This window comes from Conger conger, chromosome 12 (genome assembly GCF_963514075.1).
Source record: "Conger conger chromosome 12, fConCon1.1, whole genome shotgun sequence".
NCBI lineage: Eukaryota > Metazoa > Chordata > Actinopteri > Anguilliformes > Congridae > Conger > Conger conger.
Window position 1 is genome coordinate 26,926,947 of NC_083771.1, and position 21,911 is coordinate 26,948,857.

The 21,911-nt window shown below is 44.3% G+C and overlaps 4 protein-coding genes across 4 annotated transcripts; all 4 read left to right on the forward strand.

The window, feature by feature from the left end:
- The first annotated feature begins 1,073 nt into the window (after positions 1 to 1,073).
- LOC133142213 (glutathione S-transferase theta-3-like) lies at positions 1,074 to 4,242 on the forward strand. The gene is made up of 5 exons (XM_061263289.1): positions 1,074 to 1,432; positions 2,216 to 2,303; positions 2,763 to 2,913; positions 2,999 to 3,175; positions 3,909 to 4,242. The coding sequence occupies exons 1-5, from the start codon at positions 1,321 to 1,323 to the stop codon at positions 4,104 to 4,106; spliced, it is 726 nt and encodes a 241-aa protein (XP_061119273.1). The 5' UTR covers positions 1,074 to 1,320; the 3' UTR covers positions 4,107 to 4,242.
- A 1,530-nt stretch (positions 4,243 to 5,772) lies between these two features.
- LOC133142259 (glutathione S-transferase theta-3-like) lies at positions 5,773 to 8,803 on the forward strand. Its single transcript, XM_061263365.1, is given in 6 exon segments — positions 5,773 to 6,139; positions 6,923 to 7,010; positions 7,470 to 7,620; positions 7,706 to 7,882; positions 8,616 to 8,760; positions 8,763 to 8,803. Coding segments are annotated over 6 exon segments (714 nt in total). The 5' UTR covers positions 5,773 to 6,027.
- A 1,744-nt stretch (positions 8,804 to 10,547) lies between these two features.
- On the forward strand, positions 10,548 to 14,825 carry LOC133142032 (glutathione S-transferase theta-3-like). Its single transcript, XM_061262957.1, has 5 exons — positions 10,548 to 10,965; positions 12,829 to 12,916; positions 13,375 to 13,525; positions 13,609 to 13,785; positions 14,491 to 14,825. The coding sequence occupies exons 1-5, from the start codon at positions 10,854 to 10,856 to the stop codon at positions 14,686 to 14,688; spliced, it is 726 nt and encodes a 241-aa protein (XP_061118941.1). The 5' UTR covers positions 10,548 to 10,853; the 3' UTR covers positions 14,689 to 14,825.
- Positions 14,826 to 16,519: 1,694 nt separating this feature from the next.
- LOC133142219 (glutathione S-transferase theta-3-like) lies at positions 16,520 to 19,541 on the forward strand. The gene is made up of 5 exons (XM_061263298.1): positions 16,520 to 16,725; positions 17,504 to 17,591; positions 18,051 to 18,201; positions 18,287 to 18,463; positions 19,203 to 19,541. Exons 1-5 carry the CDS (start codon positions 16,614 to 16,616, stop codon positions 19,398 to 19,400), a joined length of 726 nt encoding a protein of 241 aa, XP_061119282.1. The 5' UTR covers positions 16,520 to 16,613; the 3' UTR covers positions 19,401 to 19,541.
- The last annotated feature ends 2,370 nt before the right edge of the window (positions 19,542 to 21,911 follow it).

The window sequence follows — 21,911 nt, forward strand, 5'->3', positions numbered from 1 at the left end:
GTCGAACTTCAGTCCTGGAGGGCCACAGTGTCTGCTGGTTTTTGGTATGTTTCAGCACGAGAGATACATTTCAAAGTCTTTCATTGGCTAAAGAGTCCACACACCTTGTTCTCAAGGTCATAATTGGCTGCTGATTGAAAGGAAACCACAAATACCTGCAGACACTGTGGCCCTCCAGGACTGGAGTTTGACACCTCTGCTCAATGTAGTAGCTAAATGATATTAAATCAGGAATGTACAGGATTCATTTTTTGTACACCGCTGCTGTTTGATTTTGTTGGTGGCAAGGCTTTTAGCCATTGTGATTTCTTTATGCCAGGGGTGCACAACAACGGCCAAACCGTTTCAGGATTTTGGGCCAACTTCTGGTCTTAATTACTTAATTGGCTCAATCATATCTTATCTGACATGTGTAAGAGTACTGGTTATAGCTGCAGACTGCAAGTTTATCCTAATGATTTTACTGTACTCAACTACAGGCTTGAGCCAGGGTAATTTATAGAGCTGTCAGCAAATTACAAACAAGGCAATCGGGTGGAACAAAAACCAGTATGCAGACCGGCCCTCGAGGACCGGAGTTGTGCACCCCTGCTTTATGCACTTTGTATCCGTCCATATCATTTTAATAGAATATTACATTGGCTTTGCTTGACAATCCTCTCAAGGCTGCGGTCATCCCTGTTGCTTGTGCACCTTTTCTTACCACACTTTTCCCTTCCAGTCAACTTCCCATGAATATGCTTTGATACAGCACTCTGCGAACAGCCAGCCTTTTCAGCAATTACCTTCTGTGGCTTACCCTCCTTGTGGAGGGTGTCAAGAGTGTCTTCGGGACAACTGTCAAGTCAGCAGTCTTCCCCATGATTGCCCAACCATGTACTGAGTGCATAAATGAACATACTTTTCAGAAGGTTGACATTTCTGTATTATAAATCCTTTGATTGGTCTTTTGTAATATTCTAATATTTTATCTAAAATATAATATTTTGAGATACTGGATTTTTGAGATGCACTTTCGCTCTGGATAAGAGCGTCCGCTAAATTCCAATAATGGAATGTAATGGAATGTAAAACTCTAGTGGGATACGATTGAAGCAAATGCCTGCAGACACTGCGGCCCGCAGGAAGTGGAGTTGAGTAGCACTGTTGTCGTCTGTAGTGGTTGGTGAACTGATAATTAATGTGGTTGTAGTCGATTGGCTTCATCGACCGTTTTTGGGGAGCGACTGTTTTTGCACGTACAAGCCCTCTCTCCAGTTCTCGTCGCATTCGTCCCAAGCAGCGTCTGAAAGCACCATCGGTCTGCGCCGTGCTTAGAAAATGACACTTGAAATTTACCTCGATCTATTTTCACCAACCTGTCGTCCGGTGTTCATCTTTGCGAAGAAAAACAACATCCCATTCGAATTCAAAAACATCTCGCTTGGTGAAGGTAGGGCACAGTAAGAATGTGTGCAGCTGTGTATATTAAGTTAATGATGAGGATCTGAATCGAGTTAAGAGATAAGCGAAAAGTGTCGGACTCTGAACTGTTTACTGTGTTACGGGACTTATTTGGCAACATAACTGTGCCAGGAGATTGAAATGACGCCTGAACACTTCTCACAGAAGTTTACTTTGTCGTGGCAACTTGTTTATGGAAATGTCGATTATTTTCTGTAAAATTAAGCGTCTGTATGGTAATTCCGGGTGAATCACAGTGCCCCGGGCAAGTGCAGTCTGCAAGATAATACAACATTGTTCAGAGCAGCTTTTTAAAGTTGTGTTGATAGCTAGTGCGTGGTTTTTCTGGAGCTATGTGATTTGATTGATTTCATTTTGTTGTTTTTGTTTTAAAACTCATTAAAGCACAACTTTTTAAAATTATTATTATTTATTTTTATAGCAACAATGAAAAAATGAGATTAGCTATGTATATTAGTTCAATATAACATTTGGAATACAAAGCCCAAGGGGTAGCTCTTGGACATGAATTGGGTGGATTTTAATGAATTTCGTCGAGGCATGCATGAACTGGGCTTTACCTGCACAAAGTACAGGTGGCTGCACTTTTGCCTTGATTCACCTCGTATCTAAACTGCGTGCTCTGGTTGCTTTCAGGAAAGGGCAGGGGCGGGGCGGTGGGGGTCAGGTTTTATAATTTGTCAATGCTTCGTTGCTACTCACCTACATCTCAATCTTTTGGTAAAATGTTGGACCGTCCCTTTTCTTGTAGGGGGGCAACATGCTGAGGAGTTTGGGAAGATTAACATTATGCGCCAAGTGCCGGCCATCCGCGATGGGGACTTCACTCTGGCCGAGAGGTGGGGAATCAGGAAAAACCGCAACAGGCGGATTGATACAGAGGAGAGCTGATATCAGTGTTTGATAAGATTGATATGTCAGAACCACATGTAAAAGTAAATAAAGTAATAGCTGATTCATAGAGTAGAAGACTAACTACATATATTGTTTGTAAATATAAATTGTGTGTGTTCAATGATTCACTCATTCTCATCAGCACACATGGTGAGAGAGGAATTTTCAAAGCAGAAAGTGCATCACTATTGTACACCACAAAGTACTGGAGGGTTGTGGTTGGGATTTAGGATTAAACACCACTTATTATCACACATGGTAGCTGACTGTGGGTGCGGCTTTAGATTTGCTTCCAGCTCCCATTGCAAGAGTAAACAAACTGAGCCCAGACCAGGAGACTCCCTTTCCTCTGTCCTGACCACCTCAAGCTGACCCTCTACCCCCTTGTGTGTCCTGTTCATCAGTGTGGCCATCCTCCTCTACATGGCAGAAAAGTTCCGCACCCCGGATCACTGGTACCCCGCTGATCTGCAGACCCGTGCCCGGGTTAACGAGTATCTGTCTTGGCACCACACACAACTGCGAATGCACACCTCGAAGGTCTTCTGGTTCAAGGTAAATTAGTCGGTAATTAAAATGAGTCGATTGTCAGTCGATCAATGCGGCCAATGGGGCTGTGACCCACGCTTTCCGTCTCCAGCTTATGATCCCGAAGGCCCTGGGGAAGGAGGTGCCCAAGGAGAAGATGGATTCAGCCCTTGAGGACCTTGAGGGGTCGCTGAAGATGCTGGAGGAGAAGTTTCTTCATGACAGACCCTTCATCGCCGGAGAGCACATCTCCCTCGCAGACTTGGTGGCCATCGTGGACATCATGCAGGTGAAAATGCAGCAAAATGTGAAAATATATATCTTTTTTAATTAAATGACAACAGAAAAATGATAAAGCAGCAGTGGAGTGTGTGCACAATCTGAAATCATGATGCGACAGTTCTCATTGGTCAGCATGACCTACAGGGCCCTTCATAATTGGCTGTAGTGCTGCCCAGGGCGGGGTTTGACTTGGAGGGATCGTCCCTCCCTCGCTCAGCACCAGTGGCTCCCCCTAGTGGCTCATGTCTGCACTAGCTGGTCAAGTTCAACACAGTATACAACATATCCAACACCCAGACATCACAGGATAATAATAATAATATTATGATCATGCTTATTATTGACCATATTGATCAATCTTCTTACTCCACTGCAAGAGCTGCACAACTGAGCTCGTCTGCAGTTCACTGGGAACAGTGACGCAGGCACACGAGTACAACTGATCATCCCCATTCCACCCGCTGGTCAGCTCACCAACATTGCATAGGTGTCGAATCCATTCTCGATTCAGTCTATTCAGACAGGGAAAACGAAATTCAATTTGGTAATTGGGGGAAAAAACCCCTGTAGAACATTTTGGTCAGTTTGGTCTAATTGTAAATAGAATTTCAGTTCACAGATTGGAAATGGTATAGAGTTAACCTACAAACGTGTTATTTGATTGCTGCCGTGTTCTGGGCGCAAGTGACTCAGCCTGCTTTCTGTTTTCCCTGTGCTGTGCTCTTGGGGGACCATGGCAGCCCGTGGGGGCGGGTGTGGACGTGTTTGCCAAGAGGCCAAAGCTGGTGGCCTGGCGGGATAGAGTCCAGGTGGCAGTCGGGAAGGAACTCTTCGACGAGGCCCACCAGGACATCCTGTCCGTCGTCAAAGTGGTGGAATCCCTGGACTCCAGCAAGCTGCAGGGCTTCAAACCACGCATTATGAAGCTTTTGCTGTGAGCTTCTCACTTACAAGCTAGGAGGAGGCTTAAAACCCCAATTTAATCATAGTGCCTTCTATGTGACTGATTTTTTAATTGATTCCAGATCAACTTGGGAAATTGTTATGTCAGTTACAATAAAAATGAAAGCAGAACTGGACTGGTCTGTGGTTTTATGTGTATTTCTCTGCATCCTCAGCAGTGCCTTTGCCTGGAAAAGGAAGTATTGATGTTGAGCAGGAAGTGTACCAGTAATGATCCGGCTTAAGAGTACAACTGGTCAGATTTCCCAAAAATACATACATTTTCCATGTGTGTGGAGGATTTTCCTTCTTGTGGAACAAAACGGCAGTTACAAAACAGCAGGGGGTAAAGTGGAAACAAGTACTTTACCATCAGCTCACTTAAACAGAGGCCTACCCTGTACTATACTGTTTCTTTGGAGCTGCTCCCCATGACCCCCTCCATCATTGGACTGCCTCTCATTGTTTGATTCAGCCTGTTCCTCAACCAGAGGTCTCATTTGCATTATCATCCATACACTTGTCACATTAGAAATAAACAGTAGGATAACAATTGATGAGAGTATAGATTTATTCCTTATACTCCATGTCAGGGGTGTCGAACTTCAGTCCTGGAGGGCCACAGTGTCTGCTGGTTTTTGGTATGTTTCAGCACGAGAGATACATTTCAAAGTCTTTCATTGGCTAAAGAGTCCACACACCTTGTTCTCAAGGTCATAATTGGCTGCTGATTGAAAGGAAACCACAAATACCTGCAGACACTGTGGCCCTCCAGGACTGGAGTTTGACACCTCTGCTCAATGTAGTAGCTAAATGATATTAAATCAGGAATGTACAGGATTCATTTTTTGTACACCGCTGCTGTTTGATTTTGTTGGTGGCAAGGCTTTTAGCCATTGTGATTTCTTTATGCCAGGGGTGCACAACAACGGCTAAACCGTTTCAGGATTTTGGGCCAACTTCTGGTCTTAATTACTTAATTGGCTCAATCATATCTTATCTGACATGTGTAAGAGTACTGGCTATAGCTGCAGACTGCAAGTTTATCCTAATGATTTTACTGTACTCAACTACAGGCTTGAGCCAGGGTAATTTATAGAGCTGTCAGCAAATTACAAACAAGGCAATCGGTTGGAACAAAAACCAGTATGCAGACCGGCCCTCGAGGACCGGAGTTGTGCACCCCTGCTTTATGCACTTTGTATCCGTCCATATCATTTTAATAGAATATTACATTGGCTTTGCTTGACAATCCTCTCAAGGCTGCGGTCATCCCTGTTGCTTGTGCACCTTTTCTTACCACACTTTTCCCTTCCAGTCAACTTCCCATGAATATGCTTTGATACAGCACTCTGCGAACAGCCAGCCTTTTCAGCAATTACCTTCTGTGGCTTACCCTCCTTGTGGAGGGTGTCAAGAGTGTCTTCGGGACAACTGTCAAGTCAGCAGTCTTCCCCATGATTGCCCAACCATGTACTGAGTGCATAAATGAACATACTTTTCAGAAGGTTGACATTTCTGTATTATAAATCCTTTGATTGGTCTTTTGTAATATTCTAATATTTTATCTAAAATATAATATTTTGAGATACTGGATTTTTGAGATGCACTTTCGCTCTGGATAAGAGCGTCCGCTAAATTCCAATAATGGAATGTAATGGAATGTAAAACTCTAGTGGGATACGATTGAAGCAAATGCCTGCAGACACTGCGGCCCGCAGGAAGTGGAGTTGAGTAGCACTGTTGTCGTCTGTAGTGGTTGGTGAACTGATAATTAATGTGGTTGTAGTCGATTGGCTTCATCGACCGTTTTTGGGGAGCGACTGTTTTTGCACGTACAAGCCCTCTCTCCAGTTCTCGTCGCATTCGTCCCAAGCAGCGTCTGAAAGCACCATCGGTCTGCGCCGTGCTTAGAAAATGACACTTGAAATTTACCTCGATCTATTTTCACCAACCTGTCGTCCGGTGTTCATCTTTGCGAAGAAAAACAACATCCCATTCGAATTCAAAAACATCTCGCTTGGTGAAGGTAGGGCACAGTAAGAATGTGTGCAGCTGTGTATATTAAGTTAATGATGAGGATCTGAATCGAGTTAAGAGATAAGCGAAAAGTGTCGGACTCTGAACTGTTTACTGTGTTACGGGACTTATTTGGCAACATAACTGTGCCAGGAGATTGAAATGACGCCTGAACACTTCTCACAGAAGTTTACTTTGTCGTGGCAACTTGTTTATGGAAATGTCGATTATTTTCTGTAAAATTAAGCGTCTGTATGGTAATTCCGGGTGAATCACAGTGCCCCGGGCAAGTGCAGTCTGCAAGATAATACAACATTGTTCAGAGCAGCTTTTTAAAGTTGTGTTGATAGCTAGTGCGTGGTTTTTCTGGAGCTATGTGATTTGATTGATTTCATTTTGTTGTTTTTGTTTTAAAACTCATTAAAGCACAACTTTTTAAAATTATTATTATTTATTTTTATAGCAACAATGAAAAAATGAGATTAGCTATGTATATTAGTTCAATATAACATTTGGAATACAAAGCCCAAGGGGTAGCTCTTGGACATGAATTGGGTGGATTTTAATGAATTTCGTCGAGGCATGCATGAACTGGGCTTTACCTGCACAAAGTACAGGTGGCTGCACTTTTGCCTTGATTCACCTCGTATCTAAACTGCGTGCTCTGGTTGCTTTCAGGAAAGGGCAGGGGCGGGGCGGTGGGGGTCAGGTTTTATAATTTGTCAATGCTTCGTTGCTACTCACCTACATCTCAATCTTTTGGTAAAATGTTGGACCGTCCCTTTTCTTGTAGGGGGGCAACATGCTGAGGAGTTTGGGAAGATTAACATTATGCGCCAAGTGCCGGCCATCCGCGATGGGGACTTCACTCTGGCCGAGAGGTGGGGAATCAGGAAAAACCGCAACAGGCGGATTGATACAGAGGAGAGCTGATATCAGTGTTTGATAAGATTGATATGTCAGAACCACATGTAAAAGTAAATAAAGTAATAGCTGATTCATAGAGTAGAAGACTAACTACATATATTGTTTGTAAATATAAATTGTGTGTGTTCAATGATTCACTCATTCTCATCAGCACACATGGTGAGAGAGGAATTTTCAAAGCAGAAAGTGCATCACTACTGTACACCACAAAGTACTGGAGGGTTGTGGTTGGGATTTAGGATTAAACACCACTTATTATCACACATGGTAGCTGACTGTGGGTGCGGCTTTAGATTTGCTTCCAGCTCCCATTGCAAGAGTAAACAAACTGAGCCCAGACCAGGAGACTCCCTTTCCTCTGTCCTGACCACCTCAAGCTGACCCTCTACCCCCTTGTGTGTCCTGTTCATCAGTGTGGCCATCCTCCTCTACATGGCAGAAAAGTTCCGCACCCCGGATCACTGGTACCCCGCTGATCTGCAGACCCGTGCCCAGGTTAACGAGTATCTGTTCTGGCACCACACACAACTGCGAATGCACACCTCGAAGGTCTTCTGGTTCAAGGTAAATTAGTCGGTAATTAAAATGAGTCGATTGTCAGTCGATCAATGCGGCCAATGGGGCTGTGACCCACGCTTTCCGTCTCCAGCTTATGATCCCGAAGGCCCTGGGGAAGGAGGTGCCTAAGGAGAAGATGGATTCAGCCCTTGAGGACCTTGAGGGGTCGCTGAAGATGCTGGAGGAGAAGTTTCTTCAGGACAGACCCTTCATCGCCGGAGAGCACATCTCCCTCGCAGACTTGGTGGCCATCGTGGACATCATGCAGGTAAAAATGCAGCAAAATGTGAAAATATATATCTTTTTTAATTAAATGACAACAGAAAAATGATAAAGCAGCAGTGGAGTGTGTGCACAATCTGAAATCATGATGCGACAGTTCTCATTGGTCAGCATGACCTACAGGGCCCTTCATAATTGGCTGTAGTGCTGCCCAGGGCGGGGTTTGACTTGGAGGGATCGTCCCTCCCTCGCTCAGCACCAGTGGCTCCCCCTAGTGGCTCATGTCTGCACAAGCTGGTCAAGTTCAACACAGTATACAACATATCCAACACCCAGACATCACAGGATAATAATAATAATATTATGATCATGCTTATTATTGACCATATTGATCAATCTTCTTACTCCACTGCAAGAGCTGCACAACTGAGCTCGTCTGCAGTTCACTGGGAACAGTGACGCAGGCACACGAGTACAACTGATCATCCCCATTCCACCCGCTGGTCAGCTCACCAACATTGCATAGGTGTCGAATCCATTCTCGATTCAGTCTATTCAGACAGGGAAAACGAAATTCAATTTGGTAATTGGGGGAAAAAACCCCTGTAGAACATTTTGGTCAGTTTGGTCTAATTGTAAATAGAATTTCAGTTCACAGATTGGAAATGGTATAGAGTTAACCTACAAACGTGTTATTTGATTGCTGCCGTGTTCTGGGCGCAAGTGACTCAGCCTGCTTTCTGTTTTCCCTGTGCTGTGCTCTTGGGGGACCATGGCAGCCCGTGGGGGCGGGTGTGGACGTGTTTGCCAAGAGGCCAAAGCTGGTGGCCTGGCGGGATAGAGTCCAGGTGGCAGTCGGGAAGGAACTCTTCGACGAGGCCCACCAGGACATCCTGTCCGTCGTCAAAGTGGTGGAATCCCTGGACTGCAGGGCTTCAAACCACGCATTATGAAGCTTTTGCTGTGAGCTTCTCACTTACAAGCTAGGAGGAGGCTTAACACCCCAATTTAATCATAGTGCCTTCTATGTGACTGATTTTTGAATTGATTCCAGATCAACTTGGGAAATTGTTATGTCAGTTACAATAAAAATGAAAGCAGAACTGGACTGGTCTGTGGTTTTAGGTCTATTTCTCTGCATCCTCAGCAGTGCCTTTGCCTGGAAAAGGAAGTATTGATGTTCAGCAGGAAGTGTACCAGTAATGATCCGGCTTAAGAGTACAACTGGTCAGATTTCCCAAAAATACATACATTTTCCATGTGTGTGGAGGATTTTCCTTCTTGTGGAACAAAACGGCAGTTACAAAACAGCAGGGGGTAAAGTGGAAACGAGTACTTTACCATCAGCTCACTTAAACAGAGGCCTACCCTGTACTATACTGTTTCTTTGGAGCTGCTCCCCATGACCCCCTCCATCATTGGACTGCCTCTCATTGTTTGATTCAGCCTGTTCCTCAACCAGAGGTCTCATTTGCATTATCATCCATACACTTGTCAGGGGTGTCAAACTTCAGTCCTGGAGGGCCACATTGTCTGCTGGTTTTTGGTATGTCTCAGCACGAGAGATACATTTCAAAGTCTTTCATTGGCTAAAGAGTCCACACACCTTGTTCTCAAGGTCATAATTGGCTGCTGATTGAAAGGAAACCACAAATACCTGCAGACACTGTAGCCCTCCAGGACTGGAGTTTGACACCTCTGCTCAATGTAGTAGCTAAATGATATTAAATCAGGAATGTACAGGATTCATTTTTTATACACCGCTGCTGTTTGATTTTGTTGGTGGCAATGCTTTTAGCCATTGTGATTTATTTATGCCAGGGGTGCACAACAACGGCCAAACCGTTTCAGGATTTTGGGCCAACATCTGCTCTTAATTACTTAATTGGCTCAATCATATCTTATCTGACATGTGTAAGAGTACTGGCTATAGCTGCAGACTGCAAGTTTATCCTAATGATTTTACTGTACTCAAGTACAGGCTTGAACCAGGGTAATTTATAGAGCTGTCAGCAAATTACAAACAAGGCAATTGGTTGGAACAAAAACCAGTATGCAAGACCGGCCCTGCTTTATGCACTTTGTATCCGTCCATATCATTTTATTAGAATATTACATCGGCTTTGCTTGACAATCCTCTCAAGGCTGCGGTCATCCCTGTTGCTTGTGCACCTTTTCTTACCACACTTTTCCCTTCCAGTCAACATTCCATGAATATGCTTTGATACAGCACTCTGCGAACAGCCAGCCCTTTCAGCAATGACCTTCTGTTGCTTACCCTCCTGGTGGAGGGTGTCAAGAGTGTCTTCGGGACAACTGTCAAGTCAGCAGTCTTCCCAATGATTGCATAAATGAACATACTTTTCAGAAGGTTGAAATAAATCCTTCCTGTATTATAAATCATTTGATTGGTCTTTTGTAATATTCAAATATTTTATCTAATATATAATATTTTGAGATCCTGGATTTTTGAGATGCACTTTGCACTTTCGCTCTGGATAAGAGCGTCCGCCAAATGCCAGTAATGTAATGTAATGTAAAACTCTAGTGCACAGGTGTCAAACTCCAGTCCTGGAGGGCCGTAGTGGTTTTTGGGGTGTTCTGGGTTCATTCAAGTCATTGATTGGTTAAAGTATCCACAGGCCTTGTTCTCAAGGCCTTAATTGGCCTTAATTGGCAGCTGATTGAAAGGAAATCACAAAAACCCCCAGACACTGCGGCCCCTTGGAAATTCAGTTTGACACCCCTGCTCTCGTGGGATACGATTGAAGCAAATGCCTGCAGACACTGCGGCCCGCAGGAAGTGGAGTTGAGTAACACTGTTGTCTGTAGTGGTTGTTGAACTGAAAATTCATGTGGTTGTTGTCGATTACATCATTAGACTGGCTTCATCTACAGTTTTTGGAGAGTGGCGTCTGAGCGACTGTTTTTGCACGTACAAGCCCTCTCTCCACTTCTCGTCGCATTCGTCCCAAGCAGCGTCTGAAAGCACCATCGGTCTGCGCCGTGCTTAGAAAATGGCACTTGAACTTTACCTCGATCTATTTTCACAACCCTGTCGTTCGGTGTTCATCTTTGCGAAGAAAAACAACATCCCATTCGAATTCAAAAAAATCTCGCTTTTTGAAGGTAAGTAATGTAAAAATGTGTGTAGCTGTGTAAATCAAGTTAATGATTAGGATCTGAATCGAGTTAAGAGATAAGCGAAGAGTGTCGGACTCTCAACTGTTTACTGTATAAAATCACGCCTGAACACTTCTCACAGAAGTTTACTTTGTCGTGGTAACTTGTTTATGGAAATGTCGATTATTTTCTGTAAAATTAAGCGTCTGTATGGTAATTCCGGGTGAATCACAGTGCCCTGGGCAAGTGCCGTCTGCAAGATAATACATCTTGCAGAGCAGCTTTTTAAAGTTGTGTTGATAGCTGGTGCGTGGTTTTTCTGGAGCTGTGATTTATGATGTTAAAACTCATTAAAGCACAACTTATTATTATTTTATTATAGCAACAATGGAAAAAATTTGAACATGTTGGTTGGTATTTTCTGATTAGCTATGTACAGTGGTGTGAAAGTGTTTGCCCCCTTCCTGATTTCTTTTTTTTTTTTTTGCATGTCACACTTAAATGTTTCAGATCAAACAAATTTAAATATTATTCAAAGACAACGCAAGTAAACACAAAATGCAATTTTCAAATGAAGGTTTTTATTATTAAGAGAGAAAAAAAAATCCAAACCTACATGACCCTGTGTGAAAAAGTGATTGCCCTGTAAACCTAATAACTGGTTGGGCCACCCTTAGCAGCAACAACTGCAATCAAGCGTTTGCGATAACTTGCAATGAGTCCCTTACAGCGCTGGAGGAATTTTTGCCCACTCATCTTTGCAGAATTGTTGTAATTCAGCCACATTGGAGGGTTTTTGAGCATGAACTGCCTTTTTAAGGTCATGCCACAGCATCTCAATAGGATTCAGGACTTTGACTAGGCCACTCCAGTCTTCATTTTGTTTTTCTTCAGCCATTCAGCGGTGGACTTGCTGGTGTGTTTTGGATCATTGTCCTGCTGCAGAACCCAAGTTCGTTTCAGCTTGAGGTCACGACATTCTCCTTCAGGATTTTTTGGTAGACGGCAGAATTCATGGTTCCATTTATCACAGCAAGTCTTCCAGGTCCTGAAGCAGCAAAACAGCCGCAGACCATCACACTAACACCACCATATTTTACTGTTGGTATGATGTTCTTTTTCTGAAATGCGGTGTTACTTTTACACCAGATGTAATGGGACACACACCTTCCAAAAAGTTCAACTTTTGTCTCGTCAGACCACAGAGTATTTTCCCAAAAGTCTTGGGGATCATCAAGATGTTTTCTGGCAAAATTGAGACCAACCTTAATGTTCCTTTTGCTTAGCAGTGGTTTTCGTCTTGGAACTCTGCCATGCAGGCCATTTTTGCCCAGTATCTTTCTTATGGTGGAGTCATGAACACTGACCTTAACTGAGGCAAGTGAGGCCTGCAGTTCTTTGGATGTTGTTGTGGGGTCTTTTGTGACCTCTTGGATGAGTCGTTGCTGTGCTCTTGGGGTAATTTTGGTGGGCTGGCCAGGTTCACCACTGTTCCATGTTTTTGCCATTTGTGGATAATGGCTCTCACTGTGGTTCGCTGGAGTCCCAAAGCTTTAGAAATGGCTTTACAACCTTTTCCAGACTGATCTCAATCTCAATTAATTTCTTTAGCTCTCGGCATGATGTCTAGCTTTTGAGGATCATTTGGTCTACCTCACTTTGTCAGGCAGGTCCTATTTAAGTGATTTCTTGATTGAAAACAGGTGTGGCAGTAAAAAAATAAAAATAAAAATAATAATCAGGAAGGGGGCAAAGACTTTTTCACAGCACTGTATATGGGGGGTCAGGTTTTATAATTTGTCGATGCTTCGTTGCTCCTCACCCACACCTCAATCTTTTGTTAATGTTGGACCGTCCCTTTTCTTGTAGGGGGGCAACATGCTGAGGAGTTTGGGAAGATTAACATGATGCGCAAAGTGCCTGCCATCCGCGATGGGGACTTCACTCTGGCCGAGAGGTGGGGAATCAGGAAAAACCGCAACAGGCGGATTGATACAGAGGAGAGCTGATACCAGTGTTTGATAAGATTGATATGTCAGAACCACATGTAAAAGTAAATAAAGTAATAGCTGATTCATAGAGTAGAAGACTAACTACATATATTGTTTGTAAATATAAATTGTGTGTGTTCAATGATTCACTCATTCTCATCAGCACACATGGTGAGAGAGGAATTTTCAAAGCAGAAAGTGCATCACTACTGTACACCACAAAGTACTGGAGGTTTGTGGTTGGGATTTAGGAGTAAACGCCACTATTATCACACATGGTAGCTGACTGTGGGTGAGGCTTTAGATTTGCTTCCAGCTCCCATTGCAAGAGTAAACAAACTGAGCCCAGACCAGGAGACTCTCTTTCCTCTGTCCTGACCCCCTCAATCTGACCCTCTACCCCCTTGTGTGTCCTGTTCATCAGTGTGGCCATCCTCCTCTACATGGCAGAAAAGTTCCGCACCCCGGATCACTGGTACCCCGCTGATCTGCAAACCCGCGCCCGGGTTAACGAGTATCTGTCTTGGCAACACACGGCACTGCGAATGCACGGCTCGAAGGTCTTCTGGTTCAAGGTAAATTAGTCGGTAATTAAAATGAGTCGATTGTCAGTCGATCAATGCGGCCAATGGGGCTGTGATCCACTTCCCGTCTCCAGCTTCTGATCCCGAAGGCCCTGGGGAAGGAGGTGCCCAAGGAGAAGATGGATTCAGCCCTTGAGGACCTTGAGGGGTCGCTGAAGATGCTGGAGGAGAAGTTTCTTCAGGACAGACCCTTCATCGCCGGAGAGCACATCTCCCTCGCAGACTTGGTGGCCATCGTGGACATCATGCAGGTAAAAATGCAGCAAAATGTGAATATCTATTTTTTTTTTTTATTAAATGACAACAGAAAAATGATAAAGCAGCAGTGGAGTGTGTGCACAATCTGAAATCATGATGCGACAGTTCTCATTGGTCAGCATGACCTACATGGCCCTTCATAATTGGCTGTAGTGCTGCCCAGGGCGGGGTTTGACTTGGAGGGATCGTCCCTCCCTCGCTCAGCACCAGTGGCTCCCCCTAGTGGCTCATGTCTGCACAAGCTGGTCAAGTTCAACACAGTATACAACATATCCAACACCCAGACATCACAGGATAATAATAATGATAATATTATGATCATCCTTATTGACCATATTGATCAATCTTCTTACTCCACTGCAAGAGCTGCACAACTGAGCTCGTCTGCAGTTCACTGGGAACAGTGACGCAGGCACACGAGTACAACTGATCATCCCCATTCCACCTGCTGGTCAGCTCACCAACATTGCATAGGTGTCGAATCCATTCTCGATTCAGTCTATTCAGACAGGGGGGAAACCCATGTAGAACATTTTGGTCAGTTTGGTCTAATTGTAAATAGAATTTCAGTTCACAGATTGGAAATGGTATAGAGTTAACCTACAAACGTGTTATTTGATTGCTGCCGTGTTCTGGGCCCCAGTGACTCAGCCTGCTTTCTGTTTTCCCTGTGCTGTGCTCTTGGGGGACCATGGCAGCCCGTGGGGGCGGGTGTGGATGTGTTTGCTGAGAGGCCAAAGCTGGTGGCCTGGCGGGATAGAGTCCAGGCGGTAGTCGGGAAGGAACTCTTCGACGAGGCCCACCAGAGCATCCTGTCCGCCGTCAAAGTGATGGAATCCCTGGACTCCAGCAAGCTGCAGGGCTTCAAACCACGCATTATGAAGCTTTTGCTGTGAGCTTCTCACTTACAAGCTAGGAGGAGGGTTAAAACCCCAGTTTAATCATAGTGCCTTTAGTGCTTTTTTTTTTTTCTTTTTTATTGATTCCAGATCAACTTGGGAAATTGTCAGTTACAATAAAAATGAAAGCAGAACTGGACTAGTCTGTGGTTTTATGTGCATTTATCTGCATCCTCAGCAGTGCCTTTGCCTGGAAGAGGAAGTATTGATGTTGAGCAGGAAGTGTACCAGTAATGATCCGGCTTAAGAGTACAACTGGTCAGATTTCCCAAAAATACATACATTTTCCATGTGTGTGGAGGATTTTCCTTCTTGTGGAACAAAACGGCAGTTACAAAACAGCAGGGGGTAAAGTGGAAACAAGTACTTTACCATCAGCTCACTTAAACATAGGCCTACCCTGTACTATACCGTTTCTTTGGAGCTGCTCCCCATGAACCCCTCCATCATTGGACTGCCTCTCATTGTTTGATTCAGCCTGTTCCTCAGCCAGAGGTCTCAATTGCATTATCATCCATACACTTGTCACATTAGAAATAAACAGTAGGATAACAATTGATGAGAGCATAGATTTATTCCTTATACTCCATGTCAGGGGTGTCAAACTTCAGTCCTGGAGGGCCACAGTGTCTGCTGGTTTTTGGTATGTCTCAGCACGAGAGATACATTTCAAAGTCTTTCATTGGCTAAAGAGTCCACACACCTTGTTCTCAAGGTCATAATTGGCTGCTGATTGAAAGGAAACCACAAATACCTGCAGACACTGTGGCCCTCCAGGACTGGAGTTTGACACCTCTTCTCAATGTAGTAGCTAAATGATATTAAATCAGGAATGTACAGGATTCATTTTTTGGACAACGCTGCTGTTTGAGTTTGCTGGTGGCAATGGTGTTCCTTTAGCCATTGTGATTTCTTTATGCCAGGGGTGCACAACAACGGCCGAACCGTTTCAGGATTTTGGGCCAACATCTGCTCTTAATTACTTAATTGGCTCAATCATATCTTATCTGACATGTGTAAGAGTACTGGCTATAGCCTCAGACTGCAAGTGTATCCTAATGATTTTACTGTACTCAAGTACAGGCTTGAGCCAGGGTAATTTATAGAGCTGTCAGCAAATTACAAACAAGGCAATCGGTTGGAACAAAAACCAGTATGCAGACCGGCCCTCGAGGACCGGAGTTGTGCACCCCTGCTTTATGCACTTTGTATCCGTCCATATCGTTTTATTAGAATATTACATTGGCTTTGCTTGACAATCCTCTCAAGGCTGCTGTCATCCCTGTTGCTTGTGCACCTTTTCTTACCACACTTTTCCCTTCCAGTCAACTTCCCATGAATATGCTTTGATACAGCACTCTGCGAACAGCCAGCCTTTTCAGCAATTACCTTCTGTGGCTTACCCTCCTTGTGGAGGGTGTCAAGAGTGTCTTCGGGACAACTGTCAAGTCAGCAGTCTTCCCCATGATTGCCCAACCATGTACTGAGTGCATAAATGAACATACTTTTCAGAAGGTTGACATTTCTGTATTATAAATCCTTTGATTGGTCTTTTGTAATATTCTAATATTTTATCTAATATATAATATTTTGAGATACTGGATTTTTGAGATGCACTTTCGCTCTGGATAAGAGCGTCCGCTAAATTCCAATAATGGAATGTCATTTAATGTAAAACTAGTGGGATACGATTGAAGCAAATGCCTGCAGACACTGCGGCCCGCAGGAAGTGGAGTTGAGTAGCACTGGTGTCGTCTGTAGTGGTTGGTTAACTGAAAATTAATGTGGTTGTAGTCGATTGGCTTCATCGACCGTTTTTGGGGAGCGACTGTTTTTGCACTTACACGCCCTCTCTCCAGTTCTCGTCGCATTCGTCCCAAACAGCGTCTGAAAGCACCATCGGTCTGCGCCGTGCTTAGAAAATGACACTTGAAATTTACCTCGATCTATTTTCACCAACCTGTCGTTCGGTGTTCATCTTTGCGAAGAAAAACAACATCCCATTCGAATTCAAAAAAATCACGCTTTTTGAAGGTAGGGCACAGTAAGAATGTGTGCAGCTGTGTATATTAAGTTAATGATGAGGATCTGAATCGAGTTATGGGACTTATTTGGCAACATAACTGTGTCAGGAGATTGAAATGACGCCTGAACACTTCTCACAGAAGTTTACTTTGTCGTGGCAACTTGTTTATGGAAATGTCGATTATTTTCTGTAAAATTAAGCATCTGTATGGTAATTCCGGGTGAATCACAGTGCCCCGCGCAAGTGCAGTCTGCAAGATGATACAACACTGTTCAGAGCAGCTTTTTAAAGTTGTGTTGATAGCTAGTGCGTGGTTTTTCTGGAGCTATGTGATTTGATTGATTTCATTTTGTTCTTTTTGTTTTAAAACTCATTAAAGCACAACTTTTATATTATATTATAATATTATTATTATATATTTATTATATATTATTATATTATAATTTATTTTTATAGCAACAATGAAAAAATGAGATTAGCTTTGTATATTAGTTCAGTATAACATTTGGAATACAAAGCCCAAGGGGTAGCTCTTGGACATGAATCGGTTGGATTTTAATGAATATCGTTGAGGCATGCATGAACTGGGCTTTACCTGCACAAAGTACAGGTGGCTGCCCTTTTGCCTTGATTCACCTCGTATCTAAACTGCGTGCTCTGGTTGCTTTCAGGAAAGGGCAGATGTGGGGCGGTGGGGGTCAGGTTTTATCATTTGTCAATGCTTCGTTGCTCCTCACCGACACCTCAATCTTTTGGTAAAATGTTGGACCGTCCCTTTTCTTGTAGGGGGGCAATATGCTGAGGAGTTTGGGAAGATTAACATGATGCGCAAATTGCCTGCCATCCGCGATGGGGACTTCACTCTGGCCGAGAGGTGGGGAATCAGGAAAAACCGCAACAGGCGGATTGATACAGAGGAGAGCTGATATCAGTGTTTGATAAGATTGATATGTCAGAACCACATGTAAAAGTAAATAAAGTAATAGCTGATTCATAGAGTAGAAGACTAACTACATATATTGTTTGTAAATATAAATTGTGTGTGTTCAATGATTCACTCATTCTCATCAGCACACATGGTGAGAGAGGAATTTTCAAAGCAGAAAGTGCATCACTACTGTACACCACAAAGTACTGGAGGTTTGTGGTTGGGATTTAGGAGTAAACACCACTTATTATCACACATGGTAGCTGACTGTGGGTGCGGCTTTAGATTTGCTTCCAGCTCCCATTGCAAGAGTAAACAAACTGAGCCCAGACCAGGAGACTCCCTTTCCTCTGTCCTGACCCCCTCAATCTGACCCTCTACCCCCTTGTGTGTCCTGTTCATCAGTGTGGCCATCCTCCTCTACATGGCAGAAAAGTTCCGCACCCCCGATCACTGGTACCCCCGCGATCTGCAGACCCGTGCACAGGTTAACGAGTATCTGTCTTGGCACCACACACAACTGCGAATGCACACCTCGAAGGTCTTCTGGTTCAAGGTAAATTAGTCGGTAATTAAAATGAGTCGATTGTCAGTCGATCGATGCGGCCAATGGGGCTGTGACCCACGCTTTCCGTCTCCAGCTTCTGATCCCGAAGACCCTGGGGAAGGAGGTGCCCAAGGAGAAGATGGATTCAGCCCTTGAGGACCTTGAGGGGTCGCTGAAGATGCTGGAGGAAAAGTTTCTTCAGGACAAACCCTTCATCGCCGGAGAGCACATCTCCCTCGCAGACTTGGTGGGCATCGTGGAGATCATGCAGGTAAAAATGCAGCAAAATGTGAAAATATATATATTTTTCAATTAAATGACAACAGAAAAATGATAAAGCAGCAGTGGAGTGTGTGCACAATCTGAAGTCATGATGCGACAGTTCTCATTGGTCAGCATGACCTACATGGCCCTTCATAATTGGCTGTAGTGCTGCCCAGGGCAGGGTTTCACTTGGAGGGATCGTCCCTCCCTCGCTCAGCACCAGTGGCTCCCCCTAGTGGCTCATGTCTGCACAAGCTGGTCAAGTTCAACACAGTATACAACATATCCAACACCCAGACATCACAGGATAATAATAATAATAATAATGTAATGATCATGCTTATTATTGACCATATTGATCAATCTTCTTACTCCACTGCAAGAGCTGCACAACTGAGCTTGTCTGCAGTTCACTGGGAACAGTGACGCAGGCACACGAGTACAACTGATCATCCCCATTCCACCTGCTGGTCAGCTCACCAACATTGCATAGGTGTCGAATCCATTCTCGATTCAGTCTATTCAGACAGGGAAAACGAAATTCAATTTGGTAATTGGGGGAAAAAACCCATGTAGAACATTTTGGTGAGTTTGGTCTAATTGTAAATAGAATTTCAGTTCACAGATTGGAAATGGTATAGAGTTAACCTACAAACGTGTTATTTGATTGCTGCCGTGTTCTGGGCCCCAGTGACTCAGCCTGCTTTCTGTTTTCCCTGTGCTGTGCTCTTGGGGGACCATGGCAGCCCGTGGGGGCGGGTGTGGACGTGTTTGCCAAGAGGCCAAAGCTGGTGGCCTGGCGGGATAGAGTCCAGGTGGCAGTCGGGAAGGAACTCTTCGACGAGGCCCACCAGGACATCCTGTCCGTCGTCGAAGTGGTGGAATCCCTGGACTCCAGCAAGCTGCAGGGCTTCAAACCACGCATTATGAAGCTTTTGCTGTGAGCTTCTCACTTACAAGCTAGGAGGAGGGTTAAAACCCGAATTTAATCATAGTGCCTTCTATGTGACTGATTTTTTAATTGATTCCAGATCAACTTGGGGAATTGTTATGTCAGTTACAATAAAAAGGAAAGCAGAACTGGACTTAGGTCTGTGGTTTTACTATGTGTATTTCTCTGCATCCTCAGCAGTGCCTTTGCCTGGAAAAGGAAGTATTGATGTTGAGCAGGAAGTGTACCAGTAATGATCCGGCTTAAGAGTACAACTGGTCAGATTTCCCAAAAATACATACATTTTCCATGTGTGTGGAGGATTTTCCTTCTTGTGGAACAAAACGGCAGTTACAAAACAGCAGGGGGTAAAGTGGAAACGAGTACTTTACCATCAGCTCACTTAAACAGAGGCCTACCCTGTACTATACTGTTTCTTTGGAGCTGCTCCCCATGACCCCCTCCATCATTGGACTGCCTCTCATTGTTTGATTCAGCCTGTTCCTCAACCAGAGGTCTCATTTGCATTATCATCCATACACTTGTCACATTAGAAATAAACAGTAGGATAACAATTGATGAGAGTATAGATTTATTCCTTATACTCCATGTCAGGGGTGTCAATCTTCAGTCCTGGAGGGCCACATTGTCTGCTGGTTTTTGGTATGTCTCAGCACGAGAGATACATTTCAAAGTCTTTCATTGGCTAAAGAGTCCACACACCTTGTTCTCAAGGTCATAATTGGCTGCTGATTGAAAGGAAACCACAAATACCTGCAGACACTGTAGCCCTCCAGGACTGGAGTTTGACACCTCTGCTCAATGTAGTAGCTAAATGATATTAAATCAGGAATGTACAGGATTCATTTTTTATACACCGCTGCTGTTTGATTTTGTTGGTGGCAATGCTTTTAGCCATTGTGATTTCTTTATGCCAGGGGTGCACAACAAAGGCCAAACCATTTCAGGATTTTGGGCCAACTTCTGGTCTTAATTACTTAATTGGCTCAATCATATCTTATCTGACATGTGTAAGAGTACTGGCTATAGCTGCAGACTGCAAGTTTATCCTAATGATTTTACTGTACTCAAGTACAGGCTTGAGCCAGGGTAATTTATAGAGCTGTCAGCAAATTACAAACAAGGCAATTGGTTGGAACAAAAACCAGTATGCAAGACCGGCCCTGCTTTATGCACTTTGTATCCGTCCATATCATTTTATTAGAATATTACATCGGCTTTGCTTGACAATCCTCTCAAGGCTGCGGTCAGGCTGCTTGTGCACCTTTTCTTACCACACTTTTCCCTTCCAGTCAACTTTCCATGAATATGCTTTGATACAGCACTCTGCGAACAGCCAGCCCTTTCAGCAATGACCTTCTGTTGCTTACCCTCCTGGTGGAGGGTGTCAAGAGTGTCTTCGGGACAACTGTCAAGTCAGCAGTCTTCCCCATGATTGCCCAACCATGTACTGAGTGCATAAATGAACATACTTTTCAGAAGGTTGACATTTCTGTATTATAAATCCTTTGATTGGTCTTTTGTAATATTCTAATATTTTATCTAATATATTGTGGGAGTATGGGAACAAAAAGGTGCAAAGGAGGCTTTTTGTGGACCGAGAAAATAAACGTGTTGTTTATTGCATTCTCTCATTCAAAAATCACAACCACGAACCCTCTCTCGCAACACTTCCTGAAAGTCATTACCGCTAAGGAACATGGATAATGTAGTTGCATAGTAACGTTAACAAGGGCTAGATCGCAGTGAAGTCTAAACCACTGAAACACACTGTCCTGCTAGTGAGTGGCCACTACACACGTCCCCCCAGAGTTCACAAGCACTGGCCCCAAAAAACGACCCGGGACCCTAACGACCCGTCCGAAACGACTCCGGGGCTCCCCAGCAGGCACGGGGGGGCGGGGCAGGAGAGGAACAGCAGGCAAGTGACGAACTGGCACTGGGGGCGCATCAGATGAGCAGCCTGGGGGACAAAGCGGTGGTAAAAATTTACCATCCCCAGGAACTCCTGTAGAGCCTTGACTGTGGTAGGGCGCGTGAGCTGTTGGACGGCCTCTACTTTGGACGGCAGTGGGATCGCCCCAGCGGGGGTGATGTGGTGGCCAAGGAAGTCCATGGAAGGCAGCCCAAACTGGCACTTTGCTGGATTGATGATCAAGCCATGCCTATGGAGACGATCGAAGAGGAGACGGAGGTGTGATAGGTGCTCTGCCTGGGATTTGCTGGTGACCAGGATGTCGTCTAGGTAAACAAAGACGAACGACAAGTCGCGCAGCACCACGTCCATCAACCGCTGGAAGGTCTGTGCGGCGTTCTTGAGGCCGAACGGCATCCGTAAAAACTCAAAAAGCCCGAATGGAGTTATGACCGCCATTTTGGGGATGTCCTGTGGGCTGACTGGCACCTGGTGATAGCCCCTCACAAGATCCACTTTAGAAAAAATGGTTGCCCCAGCCAGGTGGGCTGAAAAGTCTTGAATGTGGGGGACAGGGTAGCGGTCAGG